General features: G+C 51.3%; 1 protein-coding gene across 1 annotated transcript; it reads right to left on the bottom strand.

Moving 5' to 3' along the window:
* Positions 1 to 2,355: 2,355 nt before the first annotated feature.
* Positions 2,356 to 14,771, bottom strand: Cys1 (cystin 1). The gene is made up of 3 exons (XM_040730705.1): positions 14,424 to 14,771; positions 6,612 to 6,664; positions 2,356 to 4,189 (listed from the first exon to the last, which is right to left on the bottom strand). Exons 1-3 carry the CDS (start codon positions 14,700 to 14,702, stop codon positions 4,084 to 4,086), a joined length of 438 nt encoding a protein of 145 aa, XP_040586639.1. The 5' UTR covers positions 14,703 to 14,771; the 3' UTR covers positions 2,356 to 4,083.
* Positions 14,772 to 18,359: the final 3,588 nt, after the last annotated feature.

The raw sequence follows: 18,359 nt of genomic DNA on the forward strand, positions 1-18,359 counted from the left end.
CCCTATCTGTGTCTCCCAGACATGTAGTCCACCTCACCCCTCCAGGGCCTCGCTGCACAAAGCCTGACATGGACCGTGCCCCCTTCTGTCTGTCCTACACAAAAGGAACTGCTCCTGCAGGAATCTGCATTGCTAACTAAAGGGATCAGCAGGGTTATACTCTCCCGCTTTCACCCAGATGCTGCCCTGGGGAAGAGAAGCACGTACCTTGCCTCCCTCCCCAAGAGGTAGCCTAACCCCTAGGGGCTTTGTTAGCTCCCAGCTGGACTCAGACTTTCTCCCAAGACACAGCTGATGTCTAAGCCGCCACTGCTTCTCATGGCCACACGATGTCACTGTTGAGAGTTGTAACTGGCTTTGGGAAGTTCTGTCAACTTCCCTAGTGCCACAGGCCACCACATATGCTGCTTCAGTTCCTGGATGTCCGGTTGTGGGGCCCATCCTGAGGCACCAACAACTTAGGGCTGCAACCCTCGGGCCAAGCACCTCTGGGGGCTCAAGCGCTTCTGTCTTTCCCAATGTTCCATGTCCCAGAGAGGGCAACGCTTCCTCGCCAACACTGAAAAGGGCTTCTCTGTGTAGCTCTGGCTGTCCTGGAACTCACTGGTTCTGTAGACCCAGGCTGGCTTAGAACTCAGAGATCCACCTGCCTCTGCCTCTTGAGTGTTGGGATGAAGGCGTGCACCACCACAGCCCACAAAAGGAGGATTTCTTTACACCAGGACACAGTTCCTTCTTGCCTCTCAAGGCCTGAGTGTACACCACGGTTCAGGCCAGCACCTCAAAAGGCCTAATTATAGAGCTGCCTTCCCAGAGAAAGCGACTAGCCTCCAGAGTCTAATATGTGGCTTATGGGTTAGCAGGAGGGCTCAGTGGGTAAAGACACCTGTCCCCAAGCCTGGAGATGTGTTTGCTCACTGGAATCCACATGGTGGGAGGAGAGAAGCACCTCCTGCATGTTGTCCTCTGACCCCCACACGTGCACCCCGGTATGCACACCCATGCACTACACGTGCAGACACGTATGTGCACCCATGGATTAAAATGTGATAAAAATGCTTTAAAATAGAATGTGTATATGCTCTTTAATGCCCAGAATCACCCAAGGACACCTTCATCCCCCATGTTCATACATGCAGAGGGAGAGGGGAGAGTGTATGTGGTGTGTATGCATGTATGCCGTGACATCCGTGCATGTGGGAATCAGGACAACCTGCATCAGTTGCTTCTTCTAACGCGCCATTGTGCCCTCTGGGGGTGGGACTCAGGGTGTCAGACTTGGTTGGCATCGAGTGTTTTACCTGCTGGACCATCTTCTTGGCCCTTTAAAAAAAAAACAATGATTACATTTTATTTCTGTCCAACTTGTGGCAGGAGGAAAATACCCCCATGGCCCTGACACTCATCAGCTGATCTCAGAGTGTAACCCAGCGAGGGGGGAGCCCCCTGTGGGGGACAGTGACATCCATTCATGAATCCCAAAATTACCATGAGTGGGACTCCCAGGCAGGGGCCTGGGCATCGTTCCAGGAAATGAAGTACCTCTGGGAATTGGGAAGATCAGAAAAGAGCGCCCTAAAAGCTTGTCCCAGGCAGTTTTGGCCAGCCCTGCTGGTGTGGGAGACCCCTTCCGAGCTGAGTCAAGGCCCCACGAGCACACAAGCAGACAGTGGCCTGGAGATGTCTCAAGGCTCTGCCCCTCCGTCCAGAAAGCCTACCCATGATTTCTGACTGGAAGGGCTCAAGTGTTCTCAAGCACAGCCTTGGCACTCTTGGGGAGACCTGCTGCGGAACCGGTGGCCATCTGTGGTTACTTGGACCTTCTGTGATGGGAACCAGGGTCAGCTCATGCTGTGTGTGTTGGCAGGTCCCACGCTCAGCTTAGAGCTGGGCATGTGGCTGAGAAGACAATGTGGGTAACTAACCACGAAGCAGCTGTGCAGTATGGGCGTGGTGGGCACCTGGCACATGGGCGGTGCAGGAAGTGCTCCTGTGGGCTGCAGTGATACCTAACTCCACCCAGCAGGACCAGCCTCTCCAGAGCCTGGGTTTCCCAGGACCACAGCTCACCAGGTGGCACACACTTGCTCCGGACATCCTTGGAATTGAGGGAAGTTTGTTTGTTTGTTTTTGGAGACAGGGTTTCTCTGTGTAACAGTTCTGGCTGTCCTGGACTCCCTCTGTAGATCAAGTAGGCTGGAATTCAGAGATCCACCTGCCTCTGCTTCCCAAGTGCTAGAATTAAAGGCATGTGCCACCACCTCCCGGCTCCTACCTTTCTCTTAATCAGATGAACGCACCTATTACATAAAGCTGTAAATATTCACAACATTGAGTTCAAAGCCCGAGTCACCCTTTGGTTGAAACATATCATTTTAACATTTTATAATAAGCATTAGTAACATTTGCGTTGGTGTATTAAAATAGAAACTGATATCAAAAGCAGTTGTTTGAGCTCCGGTGAGATACAGCTTCAGCTCTGGGAGCTGCTGACCCAAGGTTCAGCCAACTGGTAGACACCCTCTGGCTCTGGGCTCCCACCATAGCCCAATTCTCCCAGCTGTGAACTCAAAGGCACACTTGTCAAGTCGTAAGAGTTCATGGAATCATTTGCAGATGACGGCAAAGGGACGTGGGTGTGGGGATGGTCCTGGTGATCATTCTTCCTTGGTTCCTGAGATGCTCCAGGCTGAACTCTGAGGATTTGAGGGCTGGCAGCAGTTCTCAGGAGAGGGAGGATACTGGTATAGGAATGCAACATAAGCTGAGAACTATTCTGGCCTCAGCAAAAGCTGCAGCCATTCCCTCATTCTCTACTGGTTTTCTGACACAGCATCCCACTACGTAGTCCAGGCGGGTCTTGAATTCTCTGTGTAGCCTTCAGTTGGCAATAACCCTCTAGCACTGGCCTGATGACTACTGCAAGCATATGCCACCACTCACTATGAGCCCTTTCTGCCAGCATCCTCATCAACTGTTCGGGCACTTCCACACACCTAAGCAAGACCCAGGCCCTACAGGACCCACACAAGCCCCTCCCTCCTTCCCATAGGCTCCCTGTATTTCCCCCTCTGTCTACAGGGAATGTTTGAGAGCTCTTCTGGCACTATTGTGACTGCCTTCCAGCCGAGCAGGGAGGAGGAGAAGAGTTCCACACAGCCTTTCGCCAGACTGCCAGGCAAAGGGAAAGCAGAGAGCAGTTGTCACGAAGACCTGTACCATTCTGCACTCAGCTAAAACAGTGGCAACTGGGATGCCGGACTAGAAGACAGAGCTGCCAGGCTGGTGGGGCTTAAAGTCCTCAAAGAACCTGCAGGATTCTCTCCCAGAGGGAAACTGAGGCCCAGAGGAGGAATCCATGAGAGCTGCATCCCACCACAAGCTCATGTGATACTGGGATGCCAGAGCGGTGTGTGGCTCTTGGGCCGCACTCTCTTCCTACGGCACCCAAGCAGGGCAGGCTGGTGTGCTGTTGGAGAAGCCTCCAGCATGAGGAGGGGAGAGGCCGAGGGAGGGAAAGCCTGAAATGCAGACCCTCAGTCCTTGCACCTGCAGTTTGCTCTTACCTCTGTGCTGTTAGAAATGCAGTCTCTGGACCCACCTAGACCTACAGGCTCAGGACCTGCCTCCAGCCAAATGCCCCAGCCCTCTGTGTGCACGTGGAAACTGATACACATAGAGTTAACTGTATCCCTTTGGAGAAATCTTAGTATAAAGACCAAGAACAAACCTTGGTAGAACCTTCTAGAAGCCTGTGGCACAGATGCCAAGAGGGGTTGACACTTCCCCACCTGGAAAGTGAGTAAGTAGAAAGGACTAGCAGTTCAGATTTGAGGGGAACCATACAGCTAGGCGTCCCCTGTGTGAGAGGAGGACCCACAACTTGCTTGCCCTTAGTCTTGGACTGCCAGGCCGGTGGCAGGACTCTGACCCCGAATCTTTAAAGATCAGTTTGGAAAGATGGCTGTATTCTAGAATTGGTTTTGCTCTGTTGGGGTCGTGGGCAGGGTGGTACCCTCTGACTCTAGCCCAGCTCACAGACCCTCGAGGCCTGGTCAGGGTGAGCAGGGCTGCTCAGCCAGCTCAGCGGCAGTACTCCCGTTCGATGCTCGCCATCAGCTCCTCTTCGGAGTAATCGTAGGAGATGGCTGACTGCCCCTCGGGTCTCTTGTGGCTGCTGCCTGCAGCTCTGTGGGTGAGAAATGCAGACAAGGATGAGCAGTACATCCAAACTCCCGTTTCCCCAAGCAACCACAGTGGTCTTGAAGTGGTCCATCCTAACATCCAAACGAAGAACCTCTGCTCTGGAGACAACGGAGACTCTTCCCTACCCAACACATAGACATGGTCATCTTCACTCATATCTGCCTTCATCCTCCCATTTTACCCACCAAGACCTGCAACCAGGGTGAGACAGGCCAAGGTAGATGCCAGGGTCCATCCGATGTTCCTGGCTGACCTTCCAAGAACAGCGTCCAGGGCTCTGTACACTTCTCCCAAAGCATGGAGTGAGAGGCCTGGATGCCACTGCTTGATACCCTGAGTCTGCCTGTTGTCCCAGCGTTTGTCTTTCCCACTGTGTCTCTGGGGCAAAGGGGAACGTCCAAATGCTTTGAGGAGGCGGTTCTCAGCTGGCTTTGATGCACAGCAGATTTATGGTCCTGGACCAGTCTCCATGAATAAGAAGGAAGGGCTGTATCTCAGGACCGACTGAAGGGCTGCATGTGTCTAAAACAGAGTCGGGCACTTAGGAGAGACTGAACAGTAGGAAGTGCGTGAGAGCTGCCTGCAGCCTTGCAAGCTCGGAACAATGGTAGTGGCTGCCCTTCCGGCCTGTGCCTGGGGAGTCTCTACTGACTGCTGTTAGAGGAAAAGGATCCCAAACCAAGGGCTCAGCATGCCTTTAACCAGGCCAGGGAGCTGTGCAGGAAGCTGGCTGTCCTGCCCGATCGATTGCCAGTGCATTCTGGAGTCCCCTGACAGGAACAAGCCCCTCCAGGTCGGGTTACCCATGCCAGTCCTTGGCACTAACAGGTGTGAAAGCTGAAAACCTTCAGTGTGGATGGTATCCAAGGTCACTGGAGACGGGCTGCAGACTCCCGCACACTGTCTGCTCCCACTAGGCATGCTACCATTCCTGCAGGTGGTACCACAGAGAGGAAGGGGCAGGAGAGACATGGACCAGAGGCTGACAATGGCCCCTGTGCTCTAGCGGCCTAGAAGCACTGACATTCTTGTGTGTGTGTGTGTGTGTGTGTGTGTGTGTGTGTGTGTGTGTGTTTTACATGTGAGTGTGTACATGTGTGTATAGGCACCCGTGCCACCGTGGCGCACAATAGAGTTTGAAGGACGGCTTGCTGCGTGGTTCTCTCCTTTTGTCGTGGCTCCTGGAGATTTAACTCAGGTAGTCAGTCAGACTTGGTGGCTATTACCTTTACCTGCTGAGCCCGCTTGCTGCCTCGCCCATTTATCTCTGTACTGGGCAGTCATTCTAAGGCATCGTGCGTGCCGGGGAAGCACGCTACCGCTGGACTGTATCCTTGGAGGAGTAAGGGCTCTGGGCCACTACTTGCAGGCTTTGTGGTGGGTGTTTTGTTTGTCTGTTTGTTTGGGACAGGGTCTCGCTATGTAGCCCTGGCTGGCCTGGAACTCCTGCGTCTGCCTCTGCCTCCCCAGTACTGAGCCACCGGCCTGGCAACACCAAGTATGAAACTTGCAGGAGTTTTAAGTACATTTTCGTGATGACCTTTTGGAGCTACCGGTGGTTATTGTCACCGTCTAGACTGTGAAGTCCTTACAGCGAAGGACAGACAGTCTGTACAGATAAAACCCCCGGTATAGCCAGGCGGTGGTGGCCCATGCCTTTAATCCCAGCACACGGGAGGCAGAGGCAGGCGGATCTCTGTGAGTTCGAGGCCAGCCTGGTCTACAGAGTGAGTTCCAGGACAGCCTCCAAAACAATACAGAGAAACCCTGTCTCGAAAAACCAAAAAAAAAAAAAAAAAAAAAAAACCCTGGTATAGCAGGCAGGACACCTGAGTATATCTGAATAAACCTGAAGGGTCCAGAATGGCCACAGAGAAGCCAGGTCATGACCACACAGAAGAGGAAGCTCAGAGCGGCTGTGAGTGACTGGGCTGCCGCCACCTCCCTTGTGTAGAGAGAAGCCTTTTCCCTGCCAGCCGCCTGGGCTCTGCCGCATTGTGGTCCCCAAATAACACACAAGACGCTATATTAATTATGAAGCTGTTGGCCTTGCTTGTTTCTTACTGGCTAGCTCTGACTTAAGTATTTATCCCATAATTGTTAATCTAAGTATTTCTCTTACCGAAGAAAAGTTCCAGACATCTTACTTCTCCGGCAGGCTACATCGTGACTCTCTGTGTTTCTCCTACCCAGAGTCTTCCTGGACTCCTAATCCCACCTATCTTGCTTCCCTATTGGCCAACAGTGCTTTATTGACATATACACAGGACTCCCCCATCACCCTTGGCTCCCTTTGAGAGCTCAGCTCTATGTGAGCTTCACTGACCTGTAGGATGGTGGGGACAGTAGGGACTGGAAAGCTTTGAGGTGGCTTGTGGAGGACATGTACCAACCCCCATACTTACTCAGAGGCACAGCTGTCTTCGGAGTTGTCCTTGGTCTTCTTTTCTGGGGACACCTTGAGCAGGAGGAGAGGAAGAGGCATAAAAATTTGCCACCAGTATAATGGATCAACACTCTAGCTTTGTGGGAGAGACAGCAGCCTCCGGCCACGGTTAACTCAGGGTCTGTAAACATCATAGTGGGGAAGGTTCTCTCTGACTCTGGAGCCCCAGTTTTACAGTCAAGAAAACTGAGGCTGTGAGAGCAACTCATAAAACTCATAAATAGGTGAATGAGAAGAGAAAACAGCAGGGCTGAGGGAAGATCTCTGGCCTCCCAACTATTCCCTCTGATTAGGTCCCTCTGTCCCTCGCCTCTATGTAGCATGAGACCATCCTAGTCCCAACTCTAGAGATCATGTCTCCCTGCCTCAAGAGCCTTGAGCCCCCCTTCTTCAAGTGTGCATCAATACCCATGTTTAACCTGGACACATACCTATAATCCCAGCATTTGGGAAGCCGAGGCAGGAGGATTGCTCTCAGTTTACAGCCAGCCTAGGCTTAAGAGTGAGAACTTGTATCAAAGTCTCAAAATATACATACGTATATTTATTTAAACAACTAAAACAATTACTCTTTTTTCTTTTTTTTTTTTTTTTTTAGTTTTACGAGACAGGGTTTCTCTGTATTGTTTTCGAGGCTGTTGGTCCAGCCTGGCCTCGAACTCACAGAGATCCGCCTGCCTCTGCCTCCCGAGTGCTGGGATAAAAGGCTTGCGCCACCACTGCCCAGCAACAATTACGCTTTTTAAAAAGAAGTGTGAACAGTATTTATGTTGCTTATAAGTAGCCCAGCCTGCCGGGCAGTGGTGGCGCACGCCTTTTATCCCAGCACTCCAGAGGCAGAGGCAGGTGGATCTCTTTGAGTTCGAGGCCAGCCTGGTATACAGAGAGAGTTCCAGGACAGGCTCCAAAGCCTAGCCTAAAGAATTTTGTTATAGCAGTTTGAAGGGACAATGATACAAAGATAAGGGGGAAAAAACCTGTAAAAGCTTCTAGGACAAAAAGCTCAGGTAAAGACGGTCACCTTGAGTCAAGACGAGTCAGGTGGCAGTAGGCTGCTCAGTGACAACTGCAGACGGTAGTCAGAACGCCCCAAGGGTGTGCAAGAGCCGTTTTGAATACATAATTCTAATTCTAGAACCCATCAGAGTAAACTGAAAATTTTATCAACTGTCGCCTATTCTGGGGGAAAGTCGCGGGGTGTGTGTGTGTGTGTGTGTGTGTGTGTGTGTGTGTGTGTGTGTGTGAGAGAGAGAGAGAGAGAGAGAGAGAGAGAGAGAGAGGGATACATGTGCACAGCTGAAGTCAAGTGTACTCCTCTATAGCTCTACATTCTATTGTTTCGCCTTTGTTTTTAGCCCAGAGCACAAAGACTGGCTGAACTGGCTGGCAGGTGAACTCCAGGAATACCTTTCTCAATCCCTAGAGCACTGTGGTTACAGGTGCACGCCACCATACCTGGATTTTACATAGGTGCTGGGGACCTGAACTCAGGTCCTCATGTTCACACAGCAGACACTTTACCCACTGAGCCATCTTCCCAGCACCTGGGAAAGATATTTGAAGTTTCTTTTTTGGGGTGGGGGAGGGCGGTTTCAAGACAGGGTTTCTCTTATTGTTTTGGAGCCTGTCCTGGAACTTGCTCGGTAGACCAGGCTGGCCTCGAACGCCTCCCTCTGCCTCCCAAGTGCTGGGATTAAAGATGTGCACCGCCAATGCCCTGCTTTTCTTGTTTGTTTGTTTTAAGATTTATTTATTATATATACAGCATTCTGTCTGCATATATGCCTGTAGGCCAGAAGGGGGCACCAGATCTCATTACAGATGGTTGTGAGCCACCATGTGGTTGCTGGGAATTGAACTCAGGATCTCTGGAAGAGCAGCCCGTGTTTTTAACCTCTGAGCCATCTCTCCAGTCCCGCTTTGTTTTGCTTTAGTGCCAGATGTTCTTGGTTGTCGACCCAACTGCATCTGGAATGAACTACAATCCAGAAATGGAGGGCACACTTGTGGGATATTGTTTTGCTTGGTTGGAAGCGGGTGAATCTGCTTCTAGTCTGGATCTTTGAGGTAGGAGGACACTTTGATCCATATCAAGGCAGGAAGGCATCTTTAGTCTGGCCCACACCGTCTGCTGGAGCCATCTGTGAGGACGTGGGTGAAGGGAGCGTTTGCTCTTTGCCTGCTTGCTCTAGCCTTGCTAACAAGCCCGCTCCTTCACTAGCTCTAGAGTCTGCTTCTTTAGAATTCCAGCGTCTGCCTAGTGGGCTGAGCGGCTTCTAGACTCTTGGACTTTGCGTTCATAGTCCACCACTGTTGGATTAGTTGGACCATAGCCTGTAAGCGACTCTAGTAAACCCCCTTTCTTTACATATACAGGTCCATTCTGTGGGTTCTGCTACTCCAGAGAGCCTTAATACTGTGGTTAAGAGCAAGTGCTTGCCGTGGCTACAGAGTGCCTGGGTTTGGCTATGGAATCTCTATGTCAGCTCAGAACTTCCTGTAATTCCAGCCCCAGGGGATCCAGTGCTGCCTTCTGGCTTGCACAGGCACCGGCCTGCAGGCTGTGCATATAAACACACACAGGCACATACACTTACAAATATGTTAATAGTATTTTGTTTTGCCTTGGGGGTGTTTTGAGACAGGGTTTCTCTGGCTTTGGAAGCTGTCCTGGAACTAGCTCTTTTAGACCAGGCTGATCTCAAACTCAACAAATCTGCCTGCCTCAGCCTCCCAAATGCTGGGATTAAAAGTGTGCACCACCACCACCCAACATAAATACTATTTTTAATAGTCTAGCTGGGATTAGTGTCACAAGCTGGTAATCCCAGCACTCAGGAAGCTGAGACAGGGAAATCAGGAGTTCAAAGACATATTCAGCTACAAAGGGAATTTAGGGCCAGCCTGAGCTATGTAAGACCCTGTCTTAAATACCAAAGAAAGCAAAACCCCAAGAAAATAAACCACTTTACCTGTGGTAAAATATACATTACCAACCCGGCGGTGGTGGTTTGTTTAATTTGGGGGGTTGTTTGTTTGTTTGCTTGTTTCAAGGTGGACACTTGAACACATGATAGACAGAAAAACATTAAGGGACCTCCAGTACCTAATCCACCAGCCAGCAGGTTTCAAGATTTTGCCAGGCAGGCGCCACTCTTCACCACCAGAGGGCACTGGTCTTCCAGCATGGTGGTCAGTGTTAGTGGCCTCACAGGAAGCTTCCATAACTACCGCCAGACCCCAATAGCGAGCGAGGCACATGAGACTCCATTCCTGACCCTAACAGGACTGGGACCACTATGGGGGGGATCAAGGTCATCTGTGCCTCCCATCCCTAGGAACTAACTGCACATCTGGCTTTTGAAGGGTTTACTGTTGCTATAATCTCCCAGGATCCTGCCCCTAAAATCTGAGAGGAGGATCTGCCTTTCTATTTTCATTCAATTTTAAAATTGTTTCTATTCAGAATCTCACTACATAGCCCTGGCTGGCTGGAACTCCCATGTAGACCAGGCTAGCCTCCAACTCACAGAAATCTGCCTACCTCTACCTCCCAGCACCATCACGGCCTGGCTTTGAGAGAAAATAGAAGTGGGTTCCCACCTCTGTGTTCCCCAGTGGAATGTCCCGCCCTTTTACCAAGGGCTGGGCTCCTGTAGTGCTCCCTTGCTCATCGGAGACACTGCAGACACTTCTGGCTGAGGCCTCCTTGATCACGCTCCGCTCCTAGGTGCTGTCTTTCCTGTGGGGCATTCCTTTCCCAGAGCCTCCTTGTTGTAGCGTGGACTTCCTCCTTGTTGCAGCGTGGACTTCCCCCTTGTTGCAGCGTGGACTTCCTCCTTGTTACAGCATGGACTTCCTCCTTGTTGCAGCGTGGACTTCCTCCTTGTTGCAGCGTGGACTTCCTCCTTGTTGCAGCGTGGACTTCCTCCTTGTTGCAGTGTGCACTTCCTCCTTGTTGCAGTGCGCACTTCCTCCTTGTTGCAGTGTGCACTTCCCCCTTGTTACAGCGTGGACTTCCTCCTTGTTGCAGCGTGGACTTCCTCCTTGTTGCAGCGTGGACTTCCTCCTTGTTGCAACGTGGACTTCCTCCTTGTTGCAGTGTGCACTTCCTCCTTGTTGCAGCGTGGACTTCCTCCTTGTTGCAACGTGGACTTCCTCCTTGTTGCAGTGTGCACTTCCTCCTTGTTGCAGTGCGCACTTCCTCCTTGTTGCAGTGTGCACTTCCCCCTTGTTACAGCGTGGACTTCCTCCTTGTTGCAGCGTGGACTCCTTCCTTCCCAGCATTGTCTGAGTCAACCCTATCTATGCTTCACTCTCCTTGATGTTCAATCACAACGCCACTTCATGCTATTTAGGGGTGTGATCTTTGCTCTAGTCTTGACTGCAGACACACTGGTACTGTCTAGGAGTTCTTTATTTTTCTTTTTTTCCTTTTTTTTTTTTTCTTTTTTTTTGGTTTTTCGAGACAGGGTTTCTCTGTGGTTTTGGAGGCTGTCCTGGAACTCGCTTGGTAGACCAGGCTGGTCTCGAACTCACAGTGATCCGCCTGCCTCTGCCTCCCGAGTGCTGGGATTAAAGGCGTGTGCCACCAACGCCCGGCTAATAAGTAAATCTTTAAACAAAAATAGAATCCCAGCACTCGGGAGACGGGTAGGCGGATCTCTGTGAGTTCGAGGCCAGCCTGGTCTACAAGAGCTAGTTCCAGGACAGCCTCCAAAGACACGGAGAAAACCTGTCTCAAAAAACAAGACAAACAAACAAAAAAATAATAATAAAATAAAATATATCAAAAATGTGGGTGAACATGGAAAGAGTTAACACATGACTGAGACTTAAGTACTCACTAAAATATTAGCTAAAACTATCTTTTGTTGTTAGTTTTAGCTTTTAATTATTTGTGCCTGTATCTGTGTGGATTTGAGCATCAGTGCAGTGTCTCAGAGACCAGAAGGAGCGTCAGATCCCCTGGAGGGACTTAACAGGGAGATGTGAGCTGCCTGACTGAGCTCAGGTCCTCTGCAATAGCAGGAAAACCTCAGAATGACTGAGGCAAGTGGATCCCTGTGAGTTCAAAGCCAGCCTGGTCTACAAAGCGAGTTTCCAGGACAGGCTCCAAAGCAATACAGAGAAACCATGTCTCAAAAAAAAAAAAAAAAAAAAAAGAAAGAAAAGAAAAAAGATGGTCATTTAATTTTGAATTTTCTCTTATAGAAACAAAACATAAAGCTCCTAAGTGTTACAAGGTTATGAATATAAGGAAATTTTTTCTTCTTTCCTAATAAAAGAATAGGAATAGTGTGTTCATGCTCCACCAGAGGGTCCTTTTTGCTTGGACATTCTCTCAAACATTTTGAAGGAAGGCTGCCTTCCACAGCTTGTTCTTGAACTTGCAATTCTTTTTGTCTCCGCGGGAAGTCACTAATGCAGAGTCCTGTAAGATGTGCAGCTGCTGAGGGAATCAGCTGCAGATGTGAGCAGGTGCCTTAGTTCCAAGCTCTAACATGGGCAGTGTTTTTAGAAGCAGGGGCCTCGCCTCCTAATTTTTGTCTCTCTGGACCTGAATACTCTCCTAGGACTCTAGGATTCATCATTAGTTTGAGAAACATTCATGGCACAGGGACACATCTAAGGCACACTGTCCCCAAAAAGAGTAACCACTGCTCTGACTTCACAGTTTCTTTCTTTCTTTCTTTCTTTCTTTCTTTCTTTCTTTCTTTCTTTCTTTCTTTCTTTCTTTCTTTCTTTCTCAAGCCTCTGCATCCGGAGTGCTGAGATTAAAGGCGTGCGCCGCCACCATCCGGCACACACTTTATTTCTTTTTTTTTTTTTCTTTTTTTCTTTTTTGGTTTTTCGAGACAGGGTTTCTCTGTGGCTTTGGAGGCTGTCCTGGAACTAGCTCTTGTAGACCAGGCTGGCCTCGAACTCACAGAGATCCGCCTGCCTCTGCCTCCCGAGTGCTGGGATTAAAGGCGTGTGCCACCAACGCCCGGCCACACTTTATTTCTTGAACCTACCTTACCCCACCCTCTCCATCCCCCCTCCTTCCCCCCCCCACTCTGCTACTACTTGGGTCCAGAACCTGATCAGTTGGACAGCCAGAATAACCCTGGTAGATCATGGTGTCCCAAGCTTTCTTCTGTCTAACTCACCCTTCTCCTGTTGTAGAGTTATCTCCCCAAAACACCAAAACCGTACTTCCTTCAAATACTCACTTCCTTCTCAGCAGAGTAACAAGACATAGGTAGATGCTGAAGACCTCTGCAGCTACACCCCAACTAAGCGAGCACCACCACCAGCTACACCCCAGCTAAGCGAGCCACCACCACCAGCTACACCCCAACTAAGCGTGCACCACCACCTGCTACACCACAGCTAAGCGAGCCACCACCAGGGTACGCAGACCCCTCCCTGCTCGCTGTCTGCTCTTTCCTTTGACTAACTACTTCAGACTCAATTCAGTCTGCCCTTGGACCAGCACGGCAGTCACTACTCCTGCGGACTCATCAGACTGACTTCTCAGTCCCGCATTCAGCACTTGATCTATTTTTGGATCCTTCCCACCCCCCATCCCAGGCAGTGCTCTGGGCACCTGTCTTTGTCCCTGCTACCTAAAGCAGCAAGCCCCACCTACCAGGGCTCTAGCGGTGCCCCTCAGATCCGGTCTCTCTGACTGTTCTTCCTGCTGACATCCAGCAAGATAGAGGGGAAAATGCATCCATTTCCAAACTTTCTGAAGTTCCCTGAGAACTTGAAAATGACGCTGAAAATTTGTTTCCTTGCTGTGTCAAAGTCTCCCCAACTGTTGGTTCTTTGTTGGTGTTACGTAACTGTAGGCTGATGTAGTCTTAGAGGAATCCCGTTATATAATTCACTGCAGCTCACTTGTCCTGTTGTAAACCTCCACAGGGCAGTGGGGAGGAGGGATGTGGGACAGAGCTCTGTCCCCGGTGGGGCTGAGCTGTCTTCCCACCATCGCAGTCGCCTTTCCATGGTGATGCTTGCCTGGTGGCCCGGCCCAAGAAGACTTTCTCTCTGCCTCTTGCTTCTGCAACCGGCAGAGAAGCCTCCGGCTACGGCTACGGATACTTGGCCTCCTCTTCCAGCCAGGAGTCACTAAGACGGCTCTGAATTTTAGCTCTGTAGCAGCAAAGACGTGCCAAACCAGAGCGCTGGTTTTTCATTGTTTTTCTAGAACAGCGGGGGTGTTATTACAAGTGTTCAGCAAGAAAGGATAAGGAAGCCGAAAGAGTCAGTGCATCTTAAAAATAGCTTGCAATATGGGAATTGCAAGCCAAAGATCCGGACGCGTCCGACGCGGCAGGGCGTTTTCGAACCACTGTTTGGCAGGTGGTGCACACACTTATCGCCTTCTCCCACTGCGTCCCCTGATGGCCAAGGAGACCCTAGCTGGTCAATTCCCACCTGAGCTGCAAGGATGCCACAGCTGGAATGCAGACAGCCCCTCTGGAAAAGGCAAGACAAGCCCCGGACCAGAAGGAAGTTCTAGGTGTCTCTGCCAACTGCTGTTTGTACTCGGTCCTTTAAGGCTGCCTCTATGAGTCACCCCGAAATAGAGACAGTGGCGGGGCACCCACCGAGGAGGCAGAGTGAGAATATGCAGGGGTAAGAAAGGGGCACAAGGCCCTAGAACGGACAGGGGTGGGGGGCACACTGGGTTAGCTGGGGACAGAGTAGGGAGGGAGACCTGGGTGGGAGGGCACTGGGACTGCAGAGGGATGAGTCTGGAGGGACGAGCGCTCGCACTCACCGCGGGGGGGAGCCGGGCAGGGCCCCGTGGGGTCAGCTCTTGGGGTCCCCAGGCCTCCGACTCGGCCAGCAACTGGTCCAGCAGGCGCAGGGTCTCCTCCCGGCCGCCGGGGGGCGTCGCGGGAAGGGCGTCGCAGCCGGTCTCCTCCTGTGTCGCGGCCGTCCGGGCCTGGTCAGCCGTGCCGCCCTCCGAGGTTGCCTCTCCCGAGCCCGCCTGGCGCCTGTCAGGGCTGCGCCGCCGCCTCGGGATCCGGCCGCTCCGGCTGCTGCCGCTGCCCATGGCTCGCACCCAGCCTGGAGCGCGCAGCCGGGGAGCCGGGCCGGACTGGGGCGGGAGCACGGCGGGCGGGACGGGGCGGGGAGCAGGGAGGGGGATTCCTGGAGGACCGAGGAGGGGTGAGCGATGGAGGGATGAGCAGGGGGGGCTGGGGGGGAGAGGGAGTCACGGAGGATGGGGGTCCAAGGGAGACGAGCGAGCGGGAGGAGTCGTGGGGAACGCGGGGATGGGAGCGATGGAGAAAAATGGGGAAGGTGATTCTGGGGGTGGGGTAAGAGGGATGAGGAGAGGGTGTGGGTGACAGTCCAAGAGACCCCCCAGCAGATAGGAGGGCCGGGATAAGGTTGTATTGGAAGGAGGCAGAACAGGACGCGGGTTGTACGGGTGAGCGCCGGGTGAGTGGACTAGTGGGAGGGAAATCGGGGTGTCGGGATCATCTTGGAGAAGTTTGGGGGAGCCTCTGGGGCATGGGTGGGAGTAATTCTGGGGGCAAGAGTAACAAGAGACCGGCTGAAGGGAGCTGGGGACAAAAGACAGGAATGCTTTCACCAGAGCGGAATGCCAGGGGAAGGGGTTGCATCAGGGGAAGGGGTTGCAGAGTAGTGCAGGGAGAGGGGCGTCGCTGGGGACCCAAGGTAGAGAGGTCTGAGAGACAAAGTCAGCGGGGGACAGAGATAAAAAGCAGAACCAGGGATGTGAGGGAGAGAGAATGTCCAGGGGAGGGGAGCGCTTCCGGGTGGCCAGCAGGTTGAGAGGCATGCACCAGGGTCTTGGGCGGGGCACACTAGAGGGGCGTGTCCCTGGAACAAGACTCACTAGGCTTGGAGCTAAGACTCCGTCTGGGGTGGGCGTGTGAATCTGGAAGGGAAGGCCGCACAGGAACCTGGGGCGGTTGGGTTATGGAAGGCTGGACTCCTGGAAAGAACAGGGTGAACTTCGAGACTGAAAGGTCTCCGGTTGGGGAGACCCTTTAGCGGGTTCACTGCTGCTCAGGCCTCCTTAGTCTCCTTGAACTGTTCCCACTCAAGGCTTGTAGGGCCTGGAGCAACCCTAGCTCTGCTAGATTTGTGATTTTTGGTTTTTTGTTTTGTTTTGTTTTTGAGACAGGGTTTCTCTGTGCCTTTGTAGACTGTCCTAGAACTAGCTCTTGTAGATCAGGGTGGTCTGGAAATCACCTCCCATTTTCGAGACAGCGTTTCTGGCCATCATGGAAGTCACTCTGTAGACCTGGCTGGGCTTGAACTCAGAGATGCTTCTGCAGAGGGTTTCCTGACTCTGCAGGCTGTTTGAGGAAGTGGAGAGAGAATATTGGTGGCTTAGCCTGGCTTCTGTAGAGTCCAGAGGAGCAGGCAGGTTACTTGGCCTCTTGGAGCCTCAGAGTGGAAGCAGGGCCACGGAAATATTTTAGTGGATCTAGTAAACAGCCATTCAGTGGCTTCCTCGTGTTTCCTCGTGTTTAGACTGCCCCAGCTCAGGCGATCAGACCTCAGACCGCACAGGGAGGAGTGGGACCCTCCCTACTAGAACCAAGGTACACACCCACCACTCAGTCGCCCCTCTGTTCTTTTTTTTGTTTTGTTTTGTTTTGTTTTTTTGTTTTTCAAGACAGGGTTTCTCTGTGGCTTTGGAGGTTGTCCTGGAACTAGCTCTTGTAGACCAGGCTGGCCTCAAACTCACAGAGATCCGCCTGCCTCTGCCTCCCAAGTGCTGGGATTAAAGGCGTGTGCCACCAACGCCCGGCCCCCTCTGTTCTTTATATGCCCTTCACCCTTCCCCTCAACCCCGGTCAGAGACTCAGAGTGCACAAGCAGAACTCTGCAAAATACCCCAAGTAATTATCACCTTAGGGAAACAAAAGGTATTTAAACAAAGAATTAAAAGAAAGCAATGACCCCACAACAAAAGGGGAGGCAGGAGTACCCTTGATCTTGATTCCAGCCTTTAGTCACTGGCTATCTAAAACGAACAAAGCTTCTATTTTAGCCGGGCGGTGGTGGCACATGCCTTTTATCCCAGCACTCAGGAGGCAGAGGCAGGCGGATCTCTGTGAGTTATAGGCAAGTCTGGACCGACAGCCTCCAAAACAATACAGAGAAACCCTGTCTCGTAAAAAAACAAACAAAAAAACGAACAAAGCTTTTATTTTTAAGTAAACTGTTGTCATATAACTCAGGAGTCAAGACTTTACCACAGGCTGATCTTTTGCCTGCTTCCCTTCCAGCACTTTCCAAGGTAGGGTGATTTAAATACCCCGAGTTTAGCTTCCTCTGGTTTTGACTTCCAGTAACCCTGTTGCATACTGGATGGCAGACCCATCGTGAGAGGGGGATTTGAGGCTAAACTCTCCCAACTGTGGGATGAAATTTGACTATGTTCATCACCAAAGGAGTAGGCATTGAAAACCTGTGCCCAGCAGGGCATTGGTGGCACACGCCTTTAATCCCAGCACTTGGGAGGCAGAGGCAGGCGGATCTCTGTGAGTTCAAGGCCAGCCTGGTCTACAAGAGCTAGTTCCAGGACAGCCTCCAAAGCCACAGAGAAACCCTGTCTCGAAAAACCAAAAGAAAAAAGAAAAAAAAAAAGAAAGAAAACCTGTGCCCACGTAAGTGGGATGAACGCGAGACCAAATCTGTGTGTCGGTGTGTTTGAATTACCCTGAGAACCAGAAAGGAGCCAGTGTTTACACCTCCTCCTCTTCCGTTTTCCTTTTTAGTGGGATTTCTTGACGAGCCAGATGTAGGGGATGGGGCCAAATGCATGACTTGATGACATTTGGGTGTTCCAAGTGCACAGATGTGTCTAGGTTGGAAATTACTGACATAAGTTTTCTCTTTATGAAAACAAATTCTCATCTTGAAAGCTTTTCGAGCCTGAAAAAAAAATTCAGAGGGAAAGAAATTCTTGTTGAACGAAGTTCAACTCAGTTTAATCATTTAAAAGAAAACATGTTTTACTCCTGCCTGAGTAGAGTCTAGTCATGTGACTCGGAGTTTAAATATAGCTGGAGCTCCTGTGCTCTCCTGAGCAGCCAAAATTTTCTGGCCACTCTTGATTTCCACTGTTTCCCCCAGACTTGTCTCCTTAGCACTGCTTGCACAGGAGTCATGCCAAAGCCGTGTTCTTTCTGAAATCACGTATAATGTCAGCCCCACTTGGAGTCCTGGCTTCTGTAATGGAGTCCGGAAGACCCAGACTCCATGCGTGCCTGTTATCCTAGCACTCGGGGATCAGAGGCAGGAAGATTGGTTCTGGGTCATCTCGGGTTATCCATGGGAAGTTTTCCAGGCTCGTCTGGACTACATGAAACCCTCTCAAAACAAAACAAAACTGGACCCAGACTTACCCTGAGCCAGCAGGCAGCCCCCAAGATCATGTTTAGGAGCAGAGAAGGGTCTCTGCCCCTGGAAAGCTGGGAAATTTCCAGGAATCTCCGAGAATAAAAGATGGGAGCTAAACTTCCAGGGAGGAGCCTCACAGCCTGCATGTAGACAGGGTCTCACTTTGTAGCTCCAACTGGCCTGGAACTCATTAGATAAAAATGGGCTGACTTCCGACTCAGAGAGATCCACCTAACTCTGCCTCTTGGGTTGCCGGAATTAAGGGCTTGGGCACACCATGCCTATGTGCATAGAGATTAGGAGCGGTTGAAGGTGGATGAAG

This window comes from Mesocricetus auratus, unplaced genomic scaffold (genome assembly GCF_017639785.1).
Source record: "Mesocricetus auratus isolate SY011 unplaced genomic scaffold, BCM_Maur_2.0 Super-Scaffold_100024, whole genome shotgun sequence".
In the NCBI taxonomy this organism is placed as follows: Eukaryota; Metazoa; Chordata; class Mammalia; order Rodentia; family Cricetidae; genus Mesocricetus; species Mesocricetus auratus.

What these genes read in the sequence shown, in the direction of transcription:
- Cys1 (XM_040730705.1), bottom strand. Translation starts at nt 14,702, where the DNA reads ATGGGCAGCGGCAGCAGCCGGAGCGGCCGGATCCCGAGGCGGCGGCGC. An exon ending in CTGCCCGGCTCCCCCCCGCG is followed by an intron (nt 6,665 to 14,423) that starts GTGAGTGCGAGC and finishes CTCCTGCTCAAG; the next exon opens with GTGTCCCCAGAAAAGAAGAC. An exon ending in GAAGACAGCTGTGCCTCTGA is followed by an intron (nt 4,190 to 6,611) that starts GTAAGTATGGGG and finishes TCTCACCCACAG; the next exon opens with AGCTGCAGGCAGCAGCCACA.